Source organism: Erpetoichthys calabaricus, chromosome 15, assembly GCF_900747795.2.
Source record: "Erpetoichthys calabaricus chromosome 15, fErpCal1.3, whole genome shotgun sequence".
Taxonomy (NCBI): Eukaryota; Metazoa; Chordata; class Cladistia; order Polypteriformes; family Polypteridae; genus Erpetoichthys; species Erpetoichthys calabaricus.
The window spans coordinates 81,545,869-81,572,818 of record NC_041408.2 but is presented as its reverse complement, the minus strand read 5'-3'; the positions used below and the strand labels follow the sequence as shown (position 1 = coordinate 81,572,818).

The window sequence follows — 26,950 nt, the reverse complement described above, 5'->3', positions numbered from 1 at the left end:
CCACCACAGGGCACACACACACACTAGGGACAATTTAGTATCGCCAATGCACGTAACCTGCATGTCTTTGGACTGTGGGAGGAAACCCACGCAGACACGGGGAGAACATGCAAACTCCACACAGGGAGGGCCCGGGAAGCGAACCCAGGTCTCCAAACTGCAAGGCAGCAGCGCTACCCACTGCGCCACCGTTATTGCTTTCATCTTTTAGTTAGTCAAGGTGGTGTGATAAAAGTCCTGTATAAACAAGAAAGTAGCGACTTACTTTCTAACAGCATGCACAGGGGGCAACATGTTGGTGAAGTGCTTCACAGCTCCAGGGGGCTGGAGTCCCATCCCGGCCCAGTCACTTTCTGGATGACATTCCTCATTCGACAATTACTAATTAACCAGATGTGAAACCAGTAGTACTGTTGGCCATTTATAAAAAAAAGAGAATTAGTGCTTCAAATGTGACAATAGTTGCTTAGATGTACAGTATGATCCTGGGAGTTAAAATGGCCAGTAAAAATGGCCCTGTCAATATACAGCCGTATAGAAAGTTCAAAAGTAGATGTCACAGTAATGAGGAAAAGATGCAAGATGATAAGAGCAGAAAAACATAAATTAATAGAAGTAATTTACATCTGCCTATTTAACTTAGAGGAGAAGACAATCTGATTTAATATTCTGTGATAATCAAGGCAGAATTATGAATGTCGAATTTATTGAACCGAGTGGCACAGTGGGTAGCGCTGCTGCCTCGCAGTAAGGAGCCCTGGGTTCACTTCCCAGTTTGCATGTTCTCTCCGTGTCTGCGTGGGTTTCCTCCCACAGTCCTAAGACATGTAGGTCAGGTGCTCTGGTGATCCTAAATTGTCCCTAGTGTGTGCTTGGTGTGTGTGTGTGTGTGTGTGCCTTGCAGTGGGTTGGCGCCCTGCCCGGGATTGGTTCCTGCCTTGCGCCCTGTGTTGGCTGGGATTGGCTCCAGCAGACCCCCGTGACCCTGTAGTTAGGATATAGCGGGTTGGAAAATGGATGGATGGATGGAAATTATTGAACCAATAGGACCTAGTGGTCTTAACATAATGTTTTACAATGGTTTGGCAGAGCAAATGTGTAAGAGAACTAAATTTAATTTTAGTACAGCATGTACTGTACAGGTGTAGCAAGCTCTCACAGCATCTAGGCAGTGGTGGAGCAGTGAAACCGATTTAACGGTATACTACCAGTCAAACATTTTAGTACTCCTTTGTTTTTCCCGTTTTTCTTCAACTGCAAACAGTTAAATGTAATGAATGACCTAAAATGGTGAAAAGGTAAGCAGTAAGCCCCCAGAAATTTTAGGTTAGCAAAACCTGATGAAAGGAAATTTCAGAATATTAGAAATTGGCCTTCTTCAGGGAACAACTAATAGGTTACAACCTACAGACGTTCTGCAGCAGTTCAAGTAAATGGAGCCTTGCAAGTTGAAGCAAACAATTTGCACAGGTGTCCCAACTTCTACTGATTACTTAAAAACCCAAGCAGAGCTGGAACAGACGGTGTTACTACAGCCTCTGAAGTACCACTTGGACAAGTCTCCTGTGGCATAGAACAAATAAACAGTGGCAAAGAAAAAAAATAAATCAAGGAATCATTACGTGTACAAAATGTTATTCAAATTTTTGATTCATCACAGTATCCCACACCTTTTTGTGATATAACAGACAAACTGTGGTAACCCTTTTGATTCCAAATGCCGGTCACTCAGTGGAAGTCTCCAACTCTGCATCTAGCACAACCACCCCAGACCATCACACTTACTCCTCCATGTTTGACAGTTGGTGTCACACACTGAGGAACCATCCTGTCACCTGCTCGATGTCATGTAGACACCCTGCATCAGTGAGGAACCAAAGATTTCAAATTTGGATTCCTCTGTCCATAAGACTTTCTTCCATTCTGCAATAGTCCACAGCTGATATTTCAACCCTATCTTGTCCTTTAAGGAATGACTTTCTTCCTGCCACTCTCCCTGTCAAACCTGCAGCACAAAGTCTCCTCTCCACAGTACAAACTGACACTTGGCTTTTGTCGTCCTGCACTGTTAAGCTGCGCTTGATGCTTTTGTGTTGTGAGGCGCCTGTGACCACACAAGCTGGTGATCCTGAGAAACTTGTCTTCTGATTGGCTGGTGACTTTGGCTCTGCCAGATCTCGTCCTATCAGAGTTTCTTCCAGTTTCCAATTGCCTTTGGATTGTGTAGAACACCACTGGACTCACTGACACTTTAATTATTTCTTTTTGCAATTTCCCTAAATGAAAGGCCTACATGTCTAAGTGTAATAATGCTCTGTCTCGTTTCGTTTGTTAATTGCCATTTTCTTGCCATTATCATTGTAATATTGTCCAAGTAAGACTATAGAGTGTGTAGTAACACAGTCTGTCCAAGTCTGCTTTAAGACACAATGAGGGTTTTAAATAGATAGATAGATAGATAGATAGATAGATAGATACTTTATTAATCCCCAAGGGGAAATTCACATACTCCAGCAGCAGCATACTGATAAAAACAATATTAATTAAAAAGTGATAAAAACACAGTGCAAGTTAAAAAATGCAAGGTGGAGAGTGCGAGGCAGGTATAACAGACAATAACTTTATATAATATTAACGTTTACCCCCCTGGGTGGAATTGAGGAGTCGCATAGTGTGGAGGAGGAACGATCTCCTCAGTCTGTCAGTGGAGCAGGATGGTGACAGCTGTCTGTCGCTGAAGCTGCTCTTCTGTCTGGAGATGATACTATTTAGTGGATGCAGTGGATTCTCCATAATTGATAGGAGTCTGCTCAGCGCCCGTCGCTCTGCCACAGATGTCAAACTGTTCAGCTCCATGCCAACAATAGAGCCTGCCTTCCTCACCAGTTTGTCCAGACGTGAGGCGTCTTTCCTCTTAATGCTGCCTCCTCAGCACACCACCGCGTAGAAGAGGGCGCTCGACACAACCGTCTGATAGAACATCTGCACCATCTTATTGCAGATGTTGAAGGACGCCAGTCTTCTAAGGAAGTATAGCCGGCTCTATCCTCTCTTGCACAGAGCATCAGTATTGGCAGTCCAGTCTAATTTATCATCCAGCTGCACTCCCAGGTATTTATAGGTCTGCACCCTCTGCACACACTCACCTCTGATGATCACGGGGTCCATGAGGGGTCTGGTCCTCCTAAAATCCACCACCAGCTCCTTGGTTTTGCTGGTGTTCAGTTGTAGGTGGTTTGAGTCGCACCATTTAATAAAGTCCTTGATTAGGTCCTATACTCCTCTTCCTGCCCACTCCTGATGCAGCCCATGATAGCAGTGTCGTCAGCGAACTTTTGCACGTGGCAGGACTCTGAGTTGTATTGGAAGTCCAATGTATATAGGCTGAACAGGACCAGAGAAAGTACAGTCCCCTGTGCTGCTGACCACAATGTCAGACCTGCAGTTCCCAAGTCGCACATACTGAGGTCTGTCTTTAAGATAGTCCATGATCCATGCCACCAGGTATGAGTCTACTCCCATCTCAGTCATCTTGTCCCTAAGGAGCAGAGGTTGGATTGTGTTGAAGGCGCTAGAGAAGTCCAGAAATATAATTCTTACAGCACCACTGCCTCTGTCCAAGTGGGAGAGGGATCGGTGTAGCATATAGATGATGGCATCCTCCACTGCCACCTTCTCTTGGTATGCGAACTGCAGAGGGTCGAGGGCGTGACGGACCTGTGGCCTCAGGTGGTGAAGCAGCAGCCACTCCATGGTCTTCATCACATGTGACGTAAGGGTGACAGGCTTGAAGTCATTCAGCTCACCAGGACGTGATACCTTTGGGACTGGGGTGATGCAAGATGTTTTCCAAAGCCTCAGGACTCTCCCCTGTTCCAGGCTCAGTTAATCAACAGAAGTTGGGACACCTGTGCAAATTCTTTGCTTCAACTTGTAAGGCTTCATTACTTTGATTGCTGCAGAACATCTGTAGGTTGTCACCTATTAGTTATTCCCTGATGAAGGCCCATTTGTAATATTCTGAAATTTCCCTTGTTTCAGTTTTTGCTAACCTAAACTTTAAATTTAAACCTCTGGCAGTTTACTGCTTACCTTTTCACCCTTTTAGGTCATTCATTGCATTTCAACTAATTAAATGTGAAGAAAAATGCAGGTGTTCTAAAACTTTTGACTGGTAGTGTATATTTAAAGTGTACAATTTACAAGTAAATTTACTGAGGCATTGGCAGCAGGAGTTAATGATATTTCAAGTTTGATTAGAATGTGATGAAGAATACCTGGCTGAAAGTCACTGAAGTCATTTGTGACCTGACACACGAAAAAATATGGCAAAAAATAAGATGCATGTTGGCTGCATGGTAATCTATAAGGAATCTAGAAACGCTGTAGAGAAGTCGCAAGATGGAATAAGAAATGAAAGATGAAGCTGGTTAAGAAATGTAGGGAAGGACTCATTGTTATTAATAATAATAAGACAAACAAACACCAAGAAGAACTGCATGAAGAGTTTGCTAGGAACTGAATAAAGGAATTCTGGGTAAAAACATTTAGTAATGTAACAAAGGATGCTTGGATAAAATGGATGGAGTGGTTTCTAGTAATGTAATGAGAAATACCTGGAAGAAGGGCATGCAGAAGTATATGAATGAGAAAGAAAAATGTTGTTTGTGAGAATTTGGTAGGACCTGGCCGTAGATCCTCAGAAGAGGAGGGTGTGAAAGAATTGAAGAAGGTGAAGAGAGGTAGGGCAGTATGATGTTATAAACGATGAAGGCAGCTTAATCATTGATAGTCTGGTGAACTACACTGACATGTGCATAGGATCCTTAATGTTGTCGTCATTTCAAATTCAACAACAGAAAGCCTTGTGAAATGTACCGATTATTATTAAAAGATGGAATCAGTCGCTTTAAGATTTTGTGCACAAAGCTGTCAGAATGCAAAACAAAATAGGAAAGGTGATGTAAGAAAAGCACAATTACATTTCTAATGATATTCTTATGTTTCTCTGTGAAAGGACTGTTTATATTGATTAATGCAGTCTTCATCCAGTACACTGGATTAAAACAGGATAATGGAATGTGATTGAATTAACTGGTTATCAATTGTATTTGGAAATGATTCAAAACAGCAGCTGCCTTAAATGTCACAATAATTTCTCTTATCATTTTAATTATAATACATACTTAATACAGAATTATATTTTAAATATTGAAAAGTGTTTCGACCTAATGACATTACCAGGTTCAACAGTGATCTGGCATAATTTCTATGGAAACCTAATGTATGTTGAAATTCATATTCATATTATATTCTTTTATATTGTGCAAGCCTGACTTGATTTGCATCCCTGCTGACAAATGTAAGTTTCAGTCTGAGTTTCACTAGATGTTGGTTTAAATGATGTCAACTTTATTAACTGAGAACAATGTGCTGATTTATATCCAGTTCTAATGCATGTAATGGACTGTCCTCTTCCAGGCCTTGTTCTCTGGGCATTAAGTGTCTGCATGATAGTTTTGATTTTAAGAAGATTTCAGATTGCTTCCTCTGTCCTTCTTGACTTTGATGAAAAATAAGAATGACACAAGCTTCCAACTACATGTATAAAGCCTGATATTATAAAGCAACAACAGTGAAACTTGAATTTCTCAAAATGTATGATGTGTGCCTAAGAATGATATTCAGCATTTTCACTCACTGCTTTAACATTAATGACTGTCTCTACATGCTGTCACGATTAACGATGAAAACAAAGGTGTAATGTGGTTTCAGCTTTTCTGTTAATTTTGCAACTATTTGACGATAGGGTTATATCAGAACATTGTATAACTAACAAAATTACTCATCTGTCAATGTATTTGCTTTTATTGCCCTAAATGAAATTCCAGTCCTCTGTAACCATACACACACACACACACACACACACACACACACACACATATGCCCCTTCAGTTTACAATTACCATTTGATGTGACAGCTATAATTAGGAAGACTCAAAGACGGGGAGAACATGCAAACCACACAGTAGGCACAAAGCGTAGAACTGAAGTGCAGCCAAATTGCTGTCTAATGCTCACTCCAAAATATCTTGCTATTATGATATTAAGCCCCTTCATGAATTCTGAGATCTTAACATCACTGTCAGATTGCTTATGTAACTCATAAGGCCAATGAAAGAAGACCTGGCATTTGTTTGCTAGATGGCTGCATGAAAGGGGTAACTACAGTCCAGTGAAAAATATAGAGTCCACTGCTCAAACGATCTGTGATATATAATTACTTCGATTCAACTCACTCTGCAAACTCTTGATGGGGTTGAAAATGAGCTGTCCATAAGTTTGTTCTTTTTGTTAATATAATAGAAACCTGCCCCTTTTCTGACTTCCCTTTTTGATGCCATCTAACAAACCTTAGGTCTGTTCAATGTTTTTAGTTCTAGACTATTGTTTTAATTGACTGGTTCAGTTGAAAGTCTGCACTCGCTTTGCTGCCTAAAGACAAAGAATTGCTATATATAGATAAAAATATGTGAATCAAAATGATGTATGTACTTGTTATAATCAAAGGTTTAATATAACATGTTATTGTTGCGATTTTATTATACAGTGATTTGTTAAAAGAAAAAAAATACTTTTTCTGAAATTTTAGTCTGTCCCTTTAGCACTGGACACAAGGCAAGAACCAGTCCCATTGTAGGACACACACACAGATGTCTCAATTTGAGCAGGACTGTCCCGAGTTCAACAGACAAATCCTGAGTCCCGCATTGCCTCTGAATATCCTAAATCTTCATTTAATTTTTATATTGAATACCTAGGTACTCCGGTTTCCTCTCACAGTCCAAAGACATGCAGGTTAGGTGCATTGGCGATTCTAAATTGTGCTTGGTGTGTGTGCGCCCTGCAGTGGGACCCCCGTCACCCTGTAGTGGGTTGGATAATGGAGAGATGGATATTGAATATCTAGTTAAAGAGGCTTGCTAAATTTTTGTAGATGGCCTGGCGTACCACCTTTTATAAGTAAAATTTGTAACAATCAGCTGAATCCAAGTGTTTGACTCGTGTGTTCGTGTGCTGGTGTCGTCGTGCTCATCATGGCTACTCGTGAACATATGTGATACTGATAAAGACAATTCAACTAACTAGGCAGGTTGTATCTGCAAGTCTGCATTCTATTTACATATACAGATGACCCCCGAAATTCACGGGGGTTACGTTCCTAGAGCACCGGTGAATTGTAAAAAAAACAAAAACTGCGAATTTTGGATGTGTTCAAAAAAAATACCTATTTTTATAGTTTAAACCCTAAATATGCCCCCAAAACACTTTAATTTCATTTCAAACTCAGCTTAATACATCCATCCATTTTCTAACCTGCTGAATCCGAACACAGGGTCACGGGGGTCTGCTGGAGCCAATCCCAGCCAACACACGGCACAAGGCAGGAACCAATCCTGGGCAAGGCGCCAACCCACCGCAGGACACACACAAACACACCAAGCACACACTTGGGCCAATTTAGAATCGCCAATCCACCTAACCTGCATATCTTTGGACTGTGGGATTACCAAAAAAAAAAACGAATTTTAAAGTAAACCCATCTACTGCACCGTACTGTACTGCTATGTCTCCCGCAGTGCTAGAATGTAAAATACTGATGTTACCCCTATATGTACTGTAATTGATGCAAGCGCGTTTTCTTTGGTGTGCGCTGTCATTTTCTTTGGTATAAGTAGGGTAAATACATAATAATTTAACTTAATTTAATAAAAATACAGTAAAATGTATGGGTACTAACCAATAATGAATGATATTGATTGAAGATGATGATGATGACTTAGCTGTGCAGTACGATGAAGGCATGTAATGAAGATAATGACTGCACAGCAAAGCAGAGGATGTAAAGCTCCTTGGATGGCTACTGCAGCATAAATTTTTAGTTCCAGGAGCAAATCCAGTAGTTCAACCTTCGCCTGGAGTGTCTTAAATTTTTTCTGCCGTTTAGGTTCATTGCCAGAAGTCTTAGAAGGTGCAGGGCGTTTGGGTGGCATCTTAGGGCATTAAGAAGAACAAAACGAAAAAACATGAGAACACTCAGCAAAACACTCGTGATAGCTACACGCGGTAAACTGTTACGATACAGGAATGCTGGGCTGCATCTGCCGGAGACACGTCACAGAGCAGCAGCCAATCAGCAGCAAGGAGAAATGACTAACGCTCTCAGATTGGCTACTTTCACCATCACAAGCCCCGTTTTTTCTCTACGGTTGCTTCCTGTTCTCTCTACAGCACAGTATTGCCTCGAAAAAAGCCATAAAAAATTGCAGATGATATTTGCGGTTTCCACTAACAATTATTAGTTAGTGTTCTAAGGAAAAATCCGCAAACGACTGAGGCCGCGAACTCTGAACCGCGACTTCGTGGGGGTCTACTTGTTTTATATGAAACATAAAACATGTTACAAATTATATCAAACATACCCATTCTCTTCTATATATGTACTTATTTACATATACTTATATGTTTAGGTAATACAGGTTTATATATCTATAATTATAATTTAATTAAAATTATCTTTTTTTTTTTTTTTGGTTGCTCGAAATGGTGACTGTTCCGATCTGTGATTTTGGAAATCTGGCAACCCTGTTTGTGTCTTATAGAATGTTTCAAGTTCTTTTTTTTTTTTTATTTGTACAGTTTTATTTATGAGTGCCGCCATTTCATGGGCTTCCATTCCTGGGATGCTGTATTTGGTTGCCAAGAGTTGTGGTTCCATATTTCTCAAGATTTGTCGCCATCTGCACAGCGGTTTAAATGCTACTTCACTTTCCATCCGTGATTTGGATAGCTTGCAACAACAATTCCTGCGTGCGAGTCTTTTGTTAGTGCAGGGGTCTCCCCAACTCTGGTCCTGGAGGGCCGCAGTGGCTGCAGGTTTTCATCCTAACCCTTTTCTTAATTAGTGACCTGTTTTTGCTGCTAATTAACTTCTTTTGAATTCATTTTAATTGAGTTGCTCTTGAAGACTCAGGACCCTTAATTGTTTCTTTTTCCTTAATTAACAGCCAAACAATTAATGAGATACAAAATGAGCCAAAACAACTGGTGTTCATCATACAATATCTGAAAAGAAAGAAAGATGAAGGTCTCAGAGATGTTGATCTGCTCAGGTCCACAAAACATTTTAACTGAGCTCTTAGAAAAGAGAAAATCAACAATTTCGGAAATGTCTGCTAATGCACCACAAGAGTAGCAACAAGCCACAAAATTAGAAAACGTGTTTTATTAACAACAAGAATCTGTGCCTAATGAAGCAACTGGTTGGAGTGAAACTGGTTGGAGTTTGAGGCCCTGACTCAGCTGATCTTCTGTTGGCTCCCTCACTTCACATTTCATTTCTCTTTAAGGAAAGAAATGAAGCAATTCAGAGGACTGATGAAGAAATTCAAGGGAAACAAATCTTAGAAAACAAGTCAATTAAAATCAAAGGAAAAGCAGTTCATTAGCAACAAAAACTGGTCACAAAGTAAGAAAAGGGTTAGAATGAAAACCTGCAGCCACTGCGGCCCTCCAAGATCAGAGTTGTGGACCCCTGTCTTTGTGTCTCTTATTATAAATCCTTGACTACAATTCCTGGTTAACAGTGAAAGTGTACTCTTCAACTTTCCATAGTGACCCTTTGTCAGACTTTAACTTTGATTCATTTCCTTGTCCCATGTGGTCAAACTTTTCTCACTGCTCTGTCCACTGACAGCCCAGGATAAGGTGGAATTGTACGACGTCAAAAGCCACAATCTCCAACTAGATGACAGCAGCAATGCCACAACAACTGCATCACAAGATGTAATGTCCACAAAAACAAAATGCTTCCAGATAAAGTTGCAAATGAATTTTATCAATGTCGAAATTAAACAGAAGTCTAGTATCAGAATTGCATTCATTATCCTAAAAAACAGACAATACTTACAAAAGTGTTCAGAAATACAGTTAGGTCCATAAATATTTGGACAGAGACCACTTTTTTCTAATTTTGGTTCTGTACATTACCACAATGAATTTTAAATGAAACAACTCCGATGCCGTTGAAGTACAGACTTTCAGCTTTAATTCAGTGGGGTGAACAAAACGATTGCATAAAAATGTGAGGCAACTAAAGCATTTTTTGAACACAATCCCTTCATTTCAGGGGCTCAAAAGTAACTGGACAAATTAAATAACTGGAAATCAAATGTTCATTTCTAATACTTGGTTGAAAACCCTTTGCTGGCAATGACAGCCTGAAGTCTTGAACTCCTGGACATCACCAGATGTTGGGTTTCCTCCTTTTTAATGCTCTGCCAGGCCTTTACTGCAGCGGCTTTCAGTTGCTGTTTGTTTGTGGGCCTTTCTGTCTGAAGTTTAGTCTTCAACAAGTGAAATGCCTGCTCAGTTGGGTTAAGATCAGGTGACTGACTTGGCCATTCAAGAATTTTCCACTTCTTTGCTTTAATAAACTCCTGGGTTGCTTTGGCTGTATGTTTTGGGTCATTGTCCATCTGTATCATGAATCAATTTGACTGCATTTAGCTGGATTTGAGCAGACAGTATGTCTCTGAACACCTCAGAATTCATTCGGCTGCTTCTGTCCCGTGTCACATCATCAATAAACACGAGTGTCCCAGTGCCACTGGCAGCCATGCACGCCCAAGCCATCACACTGCCTCCCTCCACCGTGTTTTACAGATGATGTCGTATGCTTTGGATAATGAGCTGTTCCACGCCTTCTCCATACTTTTTTCTTGCCATCATTCTGGTAGAGGTTGATCTTGGTTTCATCTGTCCAAAGAATGTTTGTCCAGAACTGTGCTGGCTTTTTTAGATGTTCTTTAGCAAAGTCCAAACTTGCCTTTCTATTCTTGAGGCTTATGAGTGGCTTGCACCTTGCAGTGCACTCTCTGTATTTACTTTCATGCAGTCTTCTCTTTATGGTAGACTTGAATATCGATACGCCTACCCCCTGGAGAGTGTTGTTCACTTGGTTGGCTGTTGTGAAGGGGTTTCTCTTCACCATGGAAATGATTCTGCGATCATCCACCACTGTTGTCTTCCGTGGTCGTCCAGGTCTTTTTGCGTTGCCGAGTTCACCAGTGCTTGCTTTTTTTCTCAGGATGGACCAAACTGTAGATTTTGCCACTCGTAATATTGTAGCAATTTCTCAGATGGGTTTTTTCTGTTTTCGCAGCTTAAGGATGGCTTCTTTCACCTGCATGGAGAGCTCCTTTGACCGCATGTGGTCTGTTCACAGCAAAATCTTCCACATGCAAGCACCACACCTCAAATCAACTCTAGGCCTTTTATCTGCTTAATTGATAAGGACATAACGACGGACTTGACCACACCTGCCAATGAAATAGCCTTTGAGTCAATTGTCCAATTACTTTTTAGCCCCTGAAATGAAGGGATTGTGTTCAAAAAATGCTTTAGTTGCCTCACATTTTTATGCAATCGTTTTGTTCACCCCACAGAATTAAAGCTGAAAGTCTGCACTTCAACTGCATCGGAGTTGTTTCATTTAAAATTCATTGTGGTAAAGAACCAAAATTAGAAAAAAGGTGTCTCTGTCCAAATATTTATGGACCTAACTGTATGAGTCAAATAGGAATTAAATAAAAATAAACTTAAGACAGTCACAACATAATGCCCATTAGTGCCAGTCTAAGCTTGAACTCCTTGTAAAGATCCAATTGGGATAATTGTGTGAAGAATCGTCTTTCATTGAATATTTGATTTAAACTGTCAAAGCTATCACAAGCTTCCTGCATGCCCACCCTGTCTGCTTCTGATTAAAACACCCTACACTCTTCACAGGTGCAGTAGTAGCGCTGCTGCCTCACAGTAAGTAGACCTGAGTTCGCTTCCCAGGTCCTCCCTGTGTGGAGTTTGCATTTCTTCCCGTGTCTGTGTGGGTTTCCTCCCACAGTCCAAAGACATGCAGGTTAGGTGCACTGGCAATCCTAAATTGTCCGTAGTGTGTGCTTGGTGTGTGTGTGTGTGTGTGTGCCCTGCAGTTGACTGGCGCTCTGCCCAGGGTTTGTTCCTGCCTTGTGCCCTGTGCTGGCTGGGATTGCCTCCAGCACACCCCCATGACCCTGTGTTAGGATATGTGGGTTGGATGATGATGACTGACTGACTGACACTCAGATTTGTATATTTTGATGTAGGCAGGCAGTCGGACATAACGTTAAAGCATGTACACAGGTGCACAGAGCATATAATGCTGTCGGTTCTGTTGTTAAGCAAGGTCGTAGTTCAGGTGTCACATCAGTGTTAACTTGTGAGGTTCAGCACACCTCATTTCTCATCAGTATGCATTTCCTTCATTCTTCCATCGGTGGAAGTCCTTTGTATAAAGAATGGAAGATCTCAAGTTGCCCACCATCCTCTGCTAAATGGCTATCTACAAAAAAATAATCCAACCCCTTTTCCTATTGGTTAGTCCAACCTACAAAAGCAGAAAGTTGGATTAACCCTTGGGATCAGACCCCTGGCACTTGGTAAGGAATTAACAAATAATCGACTTTACTAGCTGAAGATAAGGGCACCCAGCTTCACTGTCCTGTCACTGCACCAAAACACTGGGGCTCATCCCTAATCTGAGATGTTGTGCCAACTGTCTTGTTGTTCAGAAGACACAAGAGTACTTAACCATTTGGCCTTAATAAGAACTTCTGCAGCCCAGGCAGGTTATACTGCTGCTTATTTGTGGGGTGCTATTGTCATTGTTAAGTAAGAAGCAAGAGCGTCCAGTGCTGCTGGTATTTTGACTGGCAACTTTAATTTGGCCCAGAGTCATTATGCCTAATGTTGTAACCATTGCTCCCAGTTTAGTTTACATCACCTTGTATTCCAGTGACTGTTTCCCACAGACCAAAGACTTGCTGTTAGGCTGACTAGTGATTTTGTTTTATTGGCCCATCACGTCTGTGAGTATGCCACACCACTAACCCTTTTATGACTGGTTCCTGCCTTGTGCCCACTGCATCAGAACTAAACTCTGATTCTCTGCTCTGCTAATTGATTCAGGTGTAAAACAATAATGGCTGGGAGAAATGAATCCCTAAAAGACAGTGTAAGTGGAGGTATCCTTGTTGAGTAAGTTGAAAATATGAAGTGACTACAGATTCACTAGCACACCATGTCAGCATCAGACATCAGACAGAATTTGGAGCCTATCACTGATATCATCATCAACTCTTGGGGTATCGGGAGTCTCTCAGAATAGAGTAGGCAAACATAACAAATATGGTTGTGAAAAACAGAGAGCTGAGGCCATTTCTTCTGTGTCTTACATGTAATGAGCAAATAACTTTTAATTTTAACTAAACTAACATTTCACTGTGCAGCAAATAATACAGTCATATTTCCATTAATGTTTCACTGGCTTCATCCAATTTTATTTTCTCTCTGCAGTGCTGTGCACACTTCCCATGTAAATGACCTTAAATCCTAAGTTTGATGCATGCTTCTTAATTGTAATGTACTGCAAATGGATTAATAAATATATATATATTAAAGTAAAAAGGTCTGTTACTGAACCGGCCTTTTTATGAATGTTTATGTGCCATGGCTGTTAATGATTTACTGTATTCTTCATCACTTGCTGTACCTTGCTGGAGAATTTTTATTTTTTGTCACTTTCACTGCACATATACACTGAGTGGTCACTTTATTATGTAGAGCTACCTAAAAGCGAGCCGTGCCCCCAGTTGTCTTCAAGACAGCATTCATCTTCCAGGTTTCGTTTAAAGTTGTTAACTCAATGTGTGTCTTAGAGCTGTAGCACATTAAATAGTGGTGTGGTGGTGACTGTCTCTTCCCTAAATGCCGAATTCACTGCTATGTTCTTGAAACTTTTAAAGCAATTTCTTCGCCTTTTAACATGGAGGATTAGCTGGCTGAAAATGATACACTGCTGATAGTCTGCAATACTTTTGAGATATTCTGTGACATTCAAATATCACTCTACTCATATCAAGGGACCCAACGTGTATTATTTAAATGCATCCCACAACATTCCGTCACCATCTCAGTTCACATTGTTGAAATTCACTGGGATAGATAGATAGATAGATTGTGAAAGGCACTATAAACTAGATAGGTACTGGTAGATATGTGAAAGGCACTATATGATAGATAGATAGATAGATTGTGAAAGGCACTATATGATAGATAGATAGATTGTGAAAGGCACTATATGATAGATAGATAGATAGATGTGAAAGGCACTATATGATAGACAGATAGATTGTGAAAAGCACTATAAACTAGATAGGTACTGGTAGATATGTGAAAGGAACTATATAATAGATAGATGTGAAAGGCACTATATGATAGATAGATAATTATATAGATAGATTGTGAAAGGCACTATATGATAGACAGATATATAGATAGATTGTGAAAGGCACTATATAATAGATACCTGTAGATATGTGAAAGGCACTATATAATAGATAAATAGATTGTGAAAGGCACTATAAACTAGATAGATACTGGTAGATATATGAAAGGAACTATATAATAGATAGATAGATGTGAAAGGCACTATATGATAGATAAATTGTGAAAGGAACTATATAATAGATAGATAGATAAATATGAAAGGCAGTATATTATAGATAGATAATTATATGGATAGATTGTGAAAGGCACTATTTGATAGATAGACAGATATATAGATAGATAGATTGTGAAAGGCACTATATAATACCTGTAGATATGTGAAAGGCACTATATAATAGATAGATAAATAGATTGTGAAAGGCACTATAAACTAGATAGATACTGATAGATATGTGAAAGGAACTATATAATAGATAGATAGATAGATATGAAAGGCAGTATATTATAGATAGATAATTATATGGATAGATTGTGAAAGGCACTATATGATAGATAGACAGATATATAGATAGATAGATTGTGAAAGGCACTATATAATACCTGTAGATATGTGAAAGGCACTATATAATAGATAGATAAATAGATTGTGAAAGGCACTATAAACTAGATAGATACTGATAGATATGTGAAAGGAACTATATAATAGATAGATAAAAACTTTATTTGTTCCAAGGGCGATATTAATTTTTTTGTAATAGAATCTCTATGGTGTTTCCACTATAAAATGCTCCTCACATCATTTTTTTAAAGATTTCTTTCAAGATGTCTCCAGCCGGGTAATTTGTTTCTAATCCTTCCGTGGTGGTTAATACCCACTAGCCATACATTTGTATTTTTCAGTGGGAAAAATGGACCTCATTTCGGTTACTGACTGCCATAACTACCTGTGACAGGTTCAGCAAGTTGAGGTTTATTCTGATGTGCTCCTTTTGACCTGTCTCAGTTTGTAGTTGACTGAAGCTGTCAGGTTGTTAGTCTGTAAATAAACGTATTGGCCTCATCAAACCCATAGATCAATACCTTATATCCCACCACAGAGCTAACTTTGACTGGATTTAGTGTCAGGTGTTGGCCTGTTCTGGACACATCCATGACACTTCCCATTTGCTAGACCACAGAAGGATTGCTGTGCCTGATCACTCAAGCAGACAGATCTTGCATTCAAGACCGTACTACAATCAAAGCGACTTAACTATTTAGTCTTGTCCATACACACTCAAACACAAATCATTAATACTGACATATCTGCACCAAGGACAGACTGACAGCAAGAACACAGAGCATAACATGTAAGACCCAATATTAAGCTCACAGGATACCCAGCATACATTTAATGTGTATTGTCCATAAAGAGATACTGTCTTTATGCTGGAGGGTCTGTTAAAACTGCCCACTGTTAGCACAGCCAAGCTGGGAGTAAGCAATGTAATGCATGTCGGCAAACAGAGCCACAGTAACACCACCTAACACATTACGGTGGGATGAACCAGTGGTTAATGGTGCTTCAGTGCAGTGTGAATAGAAGCAGCGTTAGTCATGATAGCTTCTCTATTAATCCTCTTTTCTGCCACCAGCGAGTGCAGGATTAGTCATGTAAGACTTCCTGATCAGTTTATTCAGGTGGCTGGAAACCCAATAGCTGCCGATTTTTCCCCAAGAAGACGACAGTGTAGAACACCACACTTGTCACTATATAAAGTATCTATCTATCTATCTATCTATAGACTGGTAAAAACATGAGCAGTCTGTGGCACGGGCTAAACCTCCTTATGAAGTCGAGCCTGCTCCGGCCCCTCTCTGTTTACCCAAACCAGTCTACTGTTCAGATGGCAGGGTCCATCATAGGACTGCATCACCTCCGTTGCAATGAGGGTGGCTCAATAAAGCAACAACGAACTATTACGTAAGAGCAATGTTAAATCCTGGGTAGTCTTACCTGCACCACAGAACAAAATCCTCTTCTATCTTTTGACGCTGCTTCTCCTGCAAATTGTTGATGCCTCCTACCGTCGAAGAGTCATCTATCAGTATGTGCAGAGTGCACAAACTGGCATTGTTCTTAAAATCTATAGTGTGGATGGTGGAGACAAACGGAGGCAGGAGACGTCTCACACACCTGCAGCCTCACCTTCGATAGTTACGCTCACGCATTCAACTAGACAGACAGAAAGTGTATAACGCTGCGTCTGACTGAACTGTTATGTGCGTGTTATTTAGTCAGAGTGGCCACTCTGTGTAGTAAAGGTTTACAACTCATCACAAATCAGAGGTCCAAAAAATATAATTCTACATTATACTGACCAATATTTACTTTTGTTGAAATTTTTCAGTTTTAACAAAAGGTATTTTTATTATGAGCGTAAATCCTTGATTTGGTTTAATTTGGATTCTTTCATGTCAGTTTTAAGCATCAACTTTAGTTGTAGCCTTTCATTTAGATTTAAATTATACATTTCTTCCTATTCAAAAATTATTCCAAACAAAGACATCTGATCTTTTATATGGAGTCCTTACTAGCACCTTTTTTTCCTCTTTTAACTGTTTTTAATATTTACACAGTGCGGTCACCGGCTTTTTTCTGAAACAGCGACACAGCAATCAATGATGAAGAATACAGTGTGTGGCTTCAGTATTTCAGCAAGTCCTTACTTGCGTGCTTGTCTTTGTGCTTTAGCTGCCTTCAAGGAAATCTGCCCAGGTGGAATGGGCTACACAGTTGTTGGAACGTACAAAAAGGTGAACGCCTACCCTAACAATCTACCTGACACTGACAGCAAGATCAGGACTAGCCAGCCTGTGCCTGTGGAGGTTCCTGCACCTGTGCCTGCTGACGAAGAGCCGGTGGAGGCCCTGACCTCCACTGAGAGGCACCAAGTGGAGGCGGTTGCATTGGGTAAAGGTGAGGAAAACGAGACACCGCTCCCATCTGACTTATGCTCCTTTTAAATAATAACAGTGCTTTACGCCATCTCTTGCCTGCTTTACCTTCTGGGTCCCATTAACTCACTATACTCGATGAAAGCTTACGAAACAGCGGCGGTTGTGTTTGGTTATTTGGGAAAGCAGTGAAGTAACACGCCAAAGTGCGTTAAATGAATTGTGTTTTTCCTTATTCCACACAACCGATTGTACAATTCTCAGAAGTGGCTTAAAGTAGTTGTTATTATTTAATTTACTCATAACTGTAACTGAAGTGTGTAAAGGATAACCACAGGTAATCCTAGCGTAATTGTACACTGAACTTCTCTCTGTGCCCACTCATGAACTGTCAATAATCCTTTAGTTAGAGTGTAAAGGAGAAGTTCCACTTTTGTACATACAGTGGTACCTCTGGTCACGACCGTAATTCGTTCCAAAACTCTTGACATGATCCAATTTGGTTGCGACCCGAACGTAAATTTCCCCATAAGATTGTATGTAAATACAGTTAATCCGTTCCAGACCGTACAAACTGTATGTAAATATACGAGGGGGGACCCAAAAATATTTTTAAAACATGTTTAATTTAATTTTCTGTACAAACTACAATTAGTCTCCTTCAAAGTACTCTCCATTGGCGGAAATACACGTACCTAATCGTTTGTTCCATTGTTCGAAACATTTTTTAAATTCGTCTGAAGTAATGCCCATTAATGCTCTGGTCGTTTCTTGTTTTACCTCTTCGACGTCAGCAAAACGCCTTCCTTTCAAGTCTTTTTTCATCCGAGGGAACAAAAAGAAATCACACAGAGCTAAATCCGGTGAGTAGGGTGGGTGGTTCAGGGTTGTCGTACCGTTTCTAACAATAGTTTCTACAACACTTTTTTCAAGAAGAAAACAAAATTTCACTGCCACGCGTTGCTCACGATAATCGGCAATCGTAAAAAAACGACGCTTGCACAAAACTACTTTTACAAAAAAATTCACTGAACACAAGCACAACCTTCCAGACTGATGGCACTTGGCAGACTGACTTGTGAGGAGTGTAACTAGATCGCCCTAGCGGCCCAACCACGTACTACAAGTACCAACCTAACAACAACAAAATTCCGGTTATTTTTGGGTCCCCCCTCGTATATATTTTTTAAGCACAAAAATATTTAATTATCCCATAGAATGCACAGTATAATAGTAAACTAAATGTAAAAACATTGAATAACAGAAAACTAACATTGTAAGAGTTTGTGCTGGACCCTTACAAACCGCTCGCTGTAAACACTTTATGAGTTTTAAGCACAGGGAAAAAAAATTAAATGCCACTTCTCTTGCGAGACTTTTCAAACCATCCTCTACTGCTTTAAATTCCTCACATTCGCCACTCGAAGAAGGATTTTTCTTCAGCAAATCGCCATGAATCTTCCTGGCTTTCTGGCATATGTTCGACTCGCTTACGCTATCCCCTGGAAGTTGCTTCTCGTTCAACTACACTAGCAACAGTTTTTCCACCTCTTCCAGCACTTGAGGCCTCTGCTTGGTTAACATTATAACGCCGTTTGCAACATCAGCTGCTTTGTTAGGCCCTGTATACGCAAACAAAAGAAAATGGGAAACGGAGAATGGCAAATCATTGGCGCGTACGAACGCACGTAGGGAAACTGGCTGCCAGTGTCTTTGTTCACTACCAGAGCGTGTGGTCGTGAACAGAGGCAAACTTTTTGATCGTAATCCGATTTGTACGTGTTCGGAAATGTTCGTGACCAGAGGTTCTACTGGTTTTTCAGAGGTTTTACCCAACAAATACTTTTTACATTAGTTGCTTAGATATTTAAGAATATATATTTTTACATCAATATAATAATTAAAATGTTAGAAATCTCATTGGTTTAATGTATTATCTACAGCATGTCAAATATTATGGAAGTTCTGAACTGCACGATAAAAAAAAATTATGGGATAACTGCTACCCCGTACGTACGTGAAAATGTCTTGTATGTACGGGATACTTTTATGTACTGTGATAGAAACACAGACCAGACATCGTAAAAAGGTTTGGGGCAGCCACCCATATAATATCCCTGGCTGCAAAAGGCTTTTGAAAATAACGGAGTTGTTCACAAGACTGAGTCCAAAGCAGAACTGATTCATTGGTGGTAAGATGGCGGCTTTAAAGGCCCTTATATGGAGTCACGTCATCAGAGGGGCTGGAACCGGAAGTGACGTCGTCTAAGGGCCCGGACCCGGAAGTGGCGTTGTCTGGACCGGACGTGGCATTATTGAAGGGGCCGGAACCGGAAGTGAGGTCTTCGGAGGCACCGGAACCTGGCAGGATTTCTCGGGAAAGGTCTGCAGGGAACTGAGAAAGACAGTCAGTGCACCCAGCCGCCCCCTGGTCAGATGTGGTATCACCATTACTTAAGCCCTTTAGATGCCTCCTACTCACACGTGTGTGACAGTACGTGCAAGCTGTTTTCACATGCATACTGGAAACTTTCACACATGTACAAGATGTGTTCATGTATGTACTGGATACCCAAAGCACAATTTTGTAATTTGTTTAGACTCATTTTACCTTGTATGTACGGTATGTGAAAGTATCCCAGACATGCGTAAAAGTATCCCCTACGTATGTGAAAGTATCACAGATGAACATGAAAACAGCTCGTACGTACATGAAAGTATCACACTCATACGAGATATTCTCATATATGCATGAGGCAAGTACGATCCCATTATTTTGCTCGTTGTGCAGTTCAGAGCTTCCGTAAAATGTAGACACAACAGCTTAAAAAACGTTTCTCTTAGGTAGCGTAGTTTTTTTAAAAAAAAACACATCTTTCTCATGCTAGTGCGATTCTCTCATGCTTTTTTTTGCTCACTGGAGCTGAGATGAAGCAGTTTCTTTGGGCGCTGGTGTTCAAGTCATTTAATAAGCAGATTTCAGGTGCTTATCCTTTGCAGATAACTCCTCTAAACTGATATATCAATACTTCATACCTTGACTTCGCCGATGATACAGCACTGCTGGAGGAGTGCAATAGAACACTGTGAGCTATGGCAGACAGTCTCATTGATTGTGCCGCACCTGTCGGCCTGATTGTGAGTGGAGAGAAATCCAAGGTTAGAGAGGCACACAGTCTGTCCTGGCACTACAAACTGTATTAGAAGAAGTCAACAAATTGACCTACCTACCTAGCGAAGTACAGTAATGTTGATGATGACATTAATGCAAGACTGAGCAGGGCATCTGGCGCATGAGCAACATCTGGAAATCAAAGACCTTGTGCCTTAGTATGAAGATGAAGCTATACTCTGCAATTATACAGCCTGCAGCAACATACACCAGTGACATGTGGAAGATGACAATAAAATCAGGACATAATTTGGAGGTGTTCCATCAGCGATGCTTGAGAAGAATTCTTAAAGTAACCTGGAGAGATCATGTAACAAATAGCGAAATGCTAAAGCGATCAGGACGAGAGAGTCCACAGGACACCATTGCTGAGCGTAGATTAAAGTTGGCAGGACACATCTTACGACTCAATTTCACACGTCCAGCACGTATAGCCATGGTCTGGAAACCGTCAGTTGGGAAAAAGAGGCGCGGATGACGCAGGAAGTCATGGAGAGCTACAATACAGGAACACCTCAGAGCTTGTGGTGTAACATGGGACGGGACGATGAGCCACAGCTGGCCACTAACAGGATGGCTGTCGATTGCTGCCTGATGCCACATTAGGGACTGGAAGAATAAAAACTTAAAACTTAAAAACATACTGTTATACCTGAATAAAGGAGGTGACTGGGAGAAAAAACGTCAAAAAATAAAAGCCAAGAGGTTGTAACTGAGAATCATCATCAATCTTGCGTCGATCCTAAACACTAAACCAAAACCGAAGACCAAACCAGAAAAAGGGTCTAAAGAACTGATAATGAATAATAAAGCAGCAAATTCTTCAGGTTTATCCATAAACTCAGATAACCGGGAAGTGCTTTAGACTGGTGCCAATCTTTAATCCCATTGTGGTGATATGTTGGCACTGTGTATCTCGGAGGGTTGTTGCATAGCAATGCCATAGGAACTGATGCCCAAAATAGTGATGCCCAAAAAAACAAGCATGGTGTCAAAAAAAGACATCAAAGATATTGTGGGAACCAGCCTCGACATGGACAGACACCACGTACACGTTTTTATTATCTTTAACAAGAACAGTGCACTAGTCACTCACAGTTCTTCCTTCACTTTGTGTTTTCTGGGCACCTCCACTCCTCTCTCGTAAGCTTCGTCGTGCTCCCTCCCAACTCCGGCTCTCCGACTGGAGTGAGGTGGCCCCTTTTATACAGTAGCCGGATGTGCTCCAGGTACTTCTTGACAATCTTCCTGCAGCACTTCTGGGTGTGTCGGAGGTGCTGCCTGAGCACCCGGAAGCACACCGGGAGTATTAGCCTCCTGGCCTAGCAGCACTCCCTGTTGTAGCAGAAGTGCTGCAGACCATGTCTCCTGGAATGTCTGGGCAGACCCTGGTGGTGGCCACGTGCCCCAACCGGGTGGAACTTCCCAGCTCCGAACGTGTGGCCCACATGTGACCCAGGCAGGCACCCTCTCGTGTCTTGAGGGAGGTATTGGTCCTCTCCCGGTCCTTCCACCTTTCAGGCATCCTGGTTGCGCAGAAGCCCCAGCCGTCTGTCACAATATGTAACTATTAGAAAGCTCTTTTCAACTACTTATGCCAAAATTGGGTTGTACGACTCCAAAAAAACAGCATTCCAATCCAAAATGTAACTAAAAGAGCTGAAAAAGATGAGAAAATAATTTAAGGCAAACCCATATCACAATTTCATGCTCATGGAGTCCCAAATGATGCACATTACCTACATTGTGAGAGACTTTCAGTTACGGCACTACGGCCATGTGGTGCAATTTCCCAAGGGTGATCCTGCTTGAAAGATCCTCATTGTTGAGGACCCAAGTGGCTGAACCAGGCCAAGGGGGACACCCACGTAACACCTAGCTGCGGCAGACAGATGGTCATTTCTGGAGGGTGGGACTGGATCACGTGTCTGGCCAGGGGGGTTGCCAACCAGGATCCGGAGTTGTTTCATCGTGTGGTGGGTGCGGCAACATGCTGTACCAGTGCATGCTCCCCAACCTAACCTAACCTAACCTGCCCTGATATCATAACACACACATTTGTAAGTGAAAACAGGAAATCCGACTCAAGTTTGAACTACTGGGATGATTCATAAAAATGTGGTGTTAACACTCTGTTTGAAAGAAGAACGGTTATCACAAGAGGGTCCACCTGCAAATTCCTCTGAAGGCCCAAAACTAAAACTAGAGGCCCTTGGCCCTAAATAAATTCTCTGGAAAGTTCAATTTCATCACTTCTTCAAAGTTGAATTACAGACACCTGATACTCATTTCAGTGTTTATTCTCAGAATGTTTTTTTATTTTATTTTTTTCTTTATCGTTCCAAGTTTCAGATTAGTCATTGCTGAGAAATTGGCTTATATACTGTAGGTTCACCAGGTGTTATTTACACATCTCTTTCAACTCGTTCCTGTGAAATTTAGAACTTTTTATAGATGTGCTTTGCCTTTCTTTTAATTTTATTGGAGGAAAATAACATTCCATACAATCAAGTTGAACTTAGCAAAACAGATTTCAGACAAAAAAATAAAAAACAGAGAAGAAAGAATGTCCTTTTCCCCAATATAAACGCTTATTCTAAAACTGTATTACCGTATATATACTTGTGGATGAGTCGGGACTTGATTTTACCGTATAACTTCTGGTATTTTATAATGTCGCTCATATAAGTCGAATGCGGAAAACTCACTCTATTGGTCCAAGAGATTATGCTATGTTAACACCCACCTGAGAGAGAACCAACGGAACACACGGCCTTTTATTTCTATGTATTGTGCCTACGTGGCCACACGGTGATACCTGAACTATTCCGAAGTGACGTTTGCACTGTTTTGTATTTTTGTATCTCACTCCCTCATACACCTTTATCGTAAGAGCATCCCTTATCTACGATGGAGTGTTCAATCAGAAGAAAATATGAAGATGGTTTTAAATTAAAAGTCGTTGAAGTAGCGAAAGAAATTGGTAACTGTGCTGCTGCAACAAAATTCGCTGTGTCTGAGAAACTGGTGCGAGATTGGAGGAGGCAAGAAGATGTAAAAAAAAAATTTAGTGTCGCATTTTTGAACGGGCGTACAAGTCGGGGTCTAATTTTATGATCGATTTTTCAGGTTTCAAGGCCCAACTTATATGTAAGTATATACAGTAATTAGCTCTTGCTGTATTTTAACTCTTTCAGGGCTGATGTTGACTTTTGTCGAAATTCAGGGGTAGAGGACGGTAATCGGCTGTAAACTGTGACAGAACTTGCCCTTACATTTTAGTTTGACTCTCTTTGCTTGAAGGAAAGTTACGTAGCTTTACTGATTTGACCTCGGATTCCCTGCGTGTGCATGAGTAGTGAAGAGCAAACAGCCTCTAAAATGGTATCAACATCTGGCAAAACTAAAGCAAATGTGCAAAGCAAAATACTCCATGGACGTATTACGTATTATCGCTGAATCGGACTCTGACTTTTCAGACTCTGAGTTTGATGCAAGTGATCTGGAGATGGATATCAAACACAAAAGTGAGGTACCAGCATCAGCCTATCGGTCCCCAGGTGATCGTGGTGCTGAACACGTCTGTGTAGCTGATACGCCTACAGCAGCATTCGCCTGGGAGGACCACCACTTATAATGACTGTTGAGGGATCCGTTATTTAAACTTCAAAGCCTACTTTCTGTGAATATAAAAGTAAAAATAGTCTCTAACACTGTAATGCACTGCTAGCCTCAGCCTGGATTCATCCATCTTGTTTCGTAGTGATTACATATTAGCTCGGAGCAGACTGTTAAGTCTGTTATTTAGCCTATCAGCATTCAGATCAAGGAAAATCCATTGCAAATTTTAGTATTGTGCTCTTATGTCTGACAGGAGTGTACATATCCAAAGAAATATTGACAGCAGAAGTACTAATTAAATCGGACCACTGTGTCTGAGCGAGCGTACCACCTACAGTAGATATGTTGTAGATCATTCTTCACTTCTGCCTTCCTAAAGATGCCCTACCATCTGACAGAATCTTGGCAAACAGGAAACTGTCCTTCATCATAAATAACCAATATTAACCAGGGTCGGAGACCATGTTTGAGCTGCAAATAAGAAAAAAACTTCTGACTTACCTAAACACAAGTAAACAGTAACAGTCACAGAAAAGGCGTATTGCCTTACAAATATAAGGGTCCCTGCTGTGTTTCCTGACACACTTCAGAAAAATTCTTTGGCTAAAATTCCAGAAAGGTAGTATGTGTCATGGACAGGATGTGCAGCATTGTTCATCATGACCATTAGTTTTGTCTTCATTGTCTCCTTTTTTGCTTCCTCCAGTGTGTCCAAAGTGCACTCCATAACTGAGCCTGCCTTCCTAATTAGCTTGCTGATGTGAGGGGCCTCTCTTGAAGTGACGCTATTGACCCAACACACCACACAGAATTATAAAACATGTAAAAGATGTCACTGTCTGCTTTAAAGGAACACAGTCTCCTAAGCAAGAGGGGCTTCTCTGACCTTTCTCCTACATTTCCTTTGTGTTACTAGGCCAGTCTAGCCTGTTATTGATGTGGACCCCCAAAGTACTTGCAGAAGTGCACCACACCTATCTATCTATCTATCTATCTATCTATCTATCTATCTATCTATCTATCTATCTATCTATCTATCTATCTATCTATCTATCTATCTATCTATCTATCATATAGTGCCTTTCATTATCTATCTATCATATAGTGCCTTTCATTATCTATCTATCTATCTATAGCGCCTTTCATTATCTATCTATCTATCTATCTATCATATAGTGCCTTTCATTATCTATCTATCATATAGTGCCTTTCATTATCTATCATATAGTGCCTTTCATTATCTATCTATCTATCTATAGTGCCTTTCATTATCTATCTATCTATCTATCTATCTATCTATCTATCTATCTATCTATCTATCTATCTATCTATCTATCATATAGCGCCTTTCATAATCTATCTATCTATCTATCTATCTATCATATAGCGCCTTTCATAATCTATCTATCTATCTATCTATCTATCTATCTATCTATCTATCTATCTATCTATCTATCTATCTATCATATAGCACCTGTCATAATCTATCTATCTATCTATCTATCTATCTATCTATCTATCTATCTATCTATCTATCATATACCATTTTTCATAATCTATCTTTAATCGCTCTGCTTCTTTCTGTTGCTGTAATAGTCCTTGTAAATTAAATGGTATTCTCAAATTTCTCAATACATATTTCAGTAGTTCCAGATTTTTGTATGCTATTTGAATTTTTACAATCCGATAAGCAACAAAGTATCAGCTTACAACTTACAGTGTAGATGTATCTGGAAGTGAGACAACTGCTTCTTAATTCCTGTCTTGAAGACAACTAGTAAGTGAAGGTGCTTCATATTTCCCATGAGAATAAAAGCAAACTGCTAATCAAGATGATTGAAGAAAACAGAAACTGTACAAATGATATGTCTCCTACTCCATGTATATAGTCCCGTTTGCTGTTTTCTTCAGGAGTGAGTCCTGCTCCCTGGACATCATTACGGTAGTGTTGTTAGTCCTGCTGCAGGACTGTAACAAGGACTTGGGTTTTTTAACAGAGCAGTCGGTGTTTTTGTGTCTTGTCTATATGTTTTATCGTCCTTCATGCAAAGTTTCTTTTGGATATTCCAATTTCCTTCCACACATCTATGTGAGATTATTTAGTAACTCTGGGTTGGCCTGGTATCTATCAATGTGCCCCGTGATATATTTGGGTACCATTCAGGTTTGGTTCCTTTGTTTCACCCAGTGCTGCCAAGATGGGCCAAAGCCCAATGTGATTCTGTCCTGGGAAAATAGTTGAATGGTTGGTTAGTATAATGAATGTTTCATGTTCATTTAGTCAGTGTACAGTATTCCAAACCACACCAGAGTGCTGTACAGATTCCTGGAGTGAAAAGGAAATCTTTCTTTTGCAAATTTCAAACACCTTGTGAAAGTTCATAATGGAAAAAAAATCTGGCAGAAATGAGCAGAAGAATTTGTTAACTCAGCCCAATATATCTTTCCAGGATTGTGCTTCATGAGCCATTAAGAGCACAGATCACTTCTGACTGAAATTGTATAAACTTGTCGTAATTAGAAGCAGCTCTTCTTTAGTGTATGTACTGCAGTGTGTGCCACAGAGCAATACGTCCATGTAAAAAGTCTGGCGTTGAGAATACAATAGTCATGCTAGGCAAACCATTGTCAAATTAGATACGTCTAACTTCATTTTAAACTGCAGTTCTATGTGTCACTTTTTTGCACTACGTTGCCCTTCATCAGTAATCGTTAATAATTGTTATGCTTAATTAGTGAAAGACAGTGTGTTATAGTTATTAGGACTGTCCACTCACAGCTCAAGTAGATTTGGTTTGATTTTGGACAGTCAGCCATTGCCAGTGTAAAATTTGC

General features: G+C 40.4%; 1 protein-coding gene across 10 annotated transcripts in view; it reads left to right on the top strand.

Moving 5' to 3' along the window:
- The window catches only part of ltbp1 (latent transforming growth factor beta binding protein 1), a 386,058-nt gene that overhangs the window by 182,546 nt on the left and 176,562 nt on the right, over positions 1-26,950 (top strand). For 8 of the 10 annotated variants that reach the window (XM_028820637.2, XM_028820635.2, XM_051919196.1 and 5 more), the window contains one exon: positions 17,120-17,344. The exons of the other annotated variants lie outside the window; for them this stretch is intronic. In XM_028820637.2, the coding sequence (XP_028676470.1) occupies positions 17,120-17,344 (225 nt within the window). The remainder of the gene's footprint in view (positions 1-17,119; positions 17,345-26,950) is intronic. 10 annotated transcript variants of the gene reach the window in all.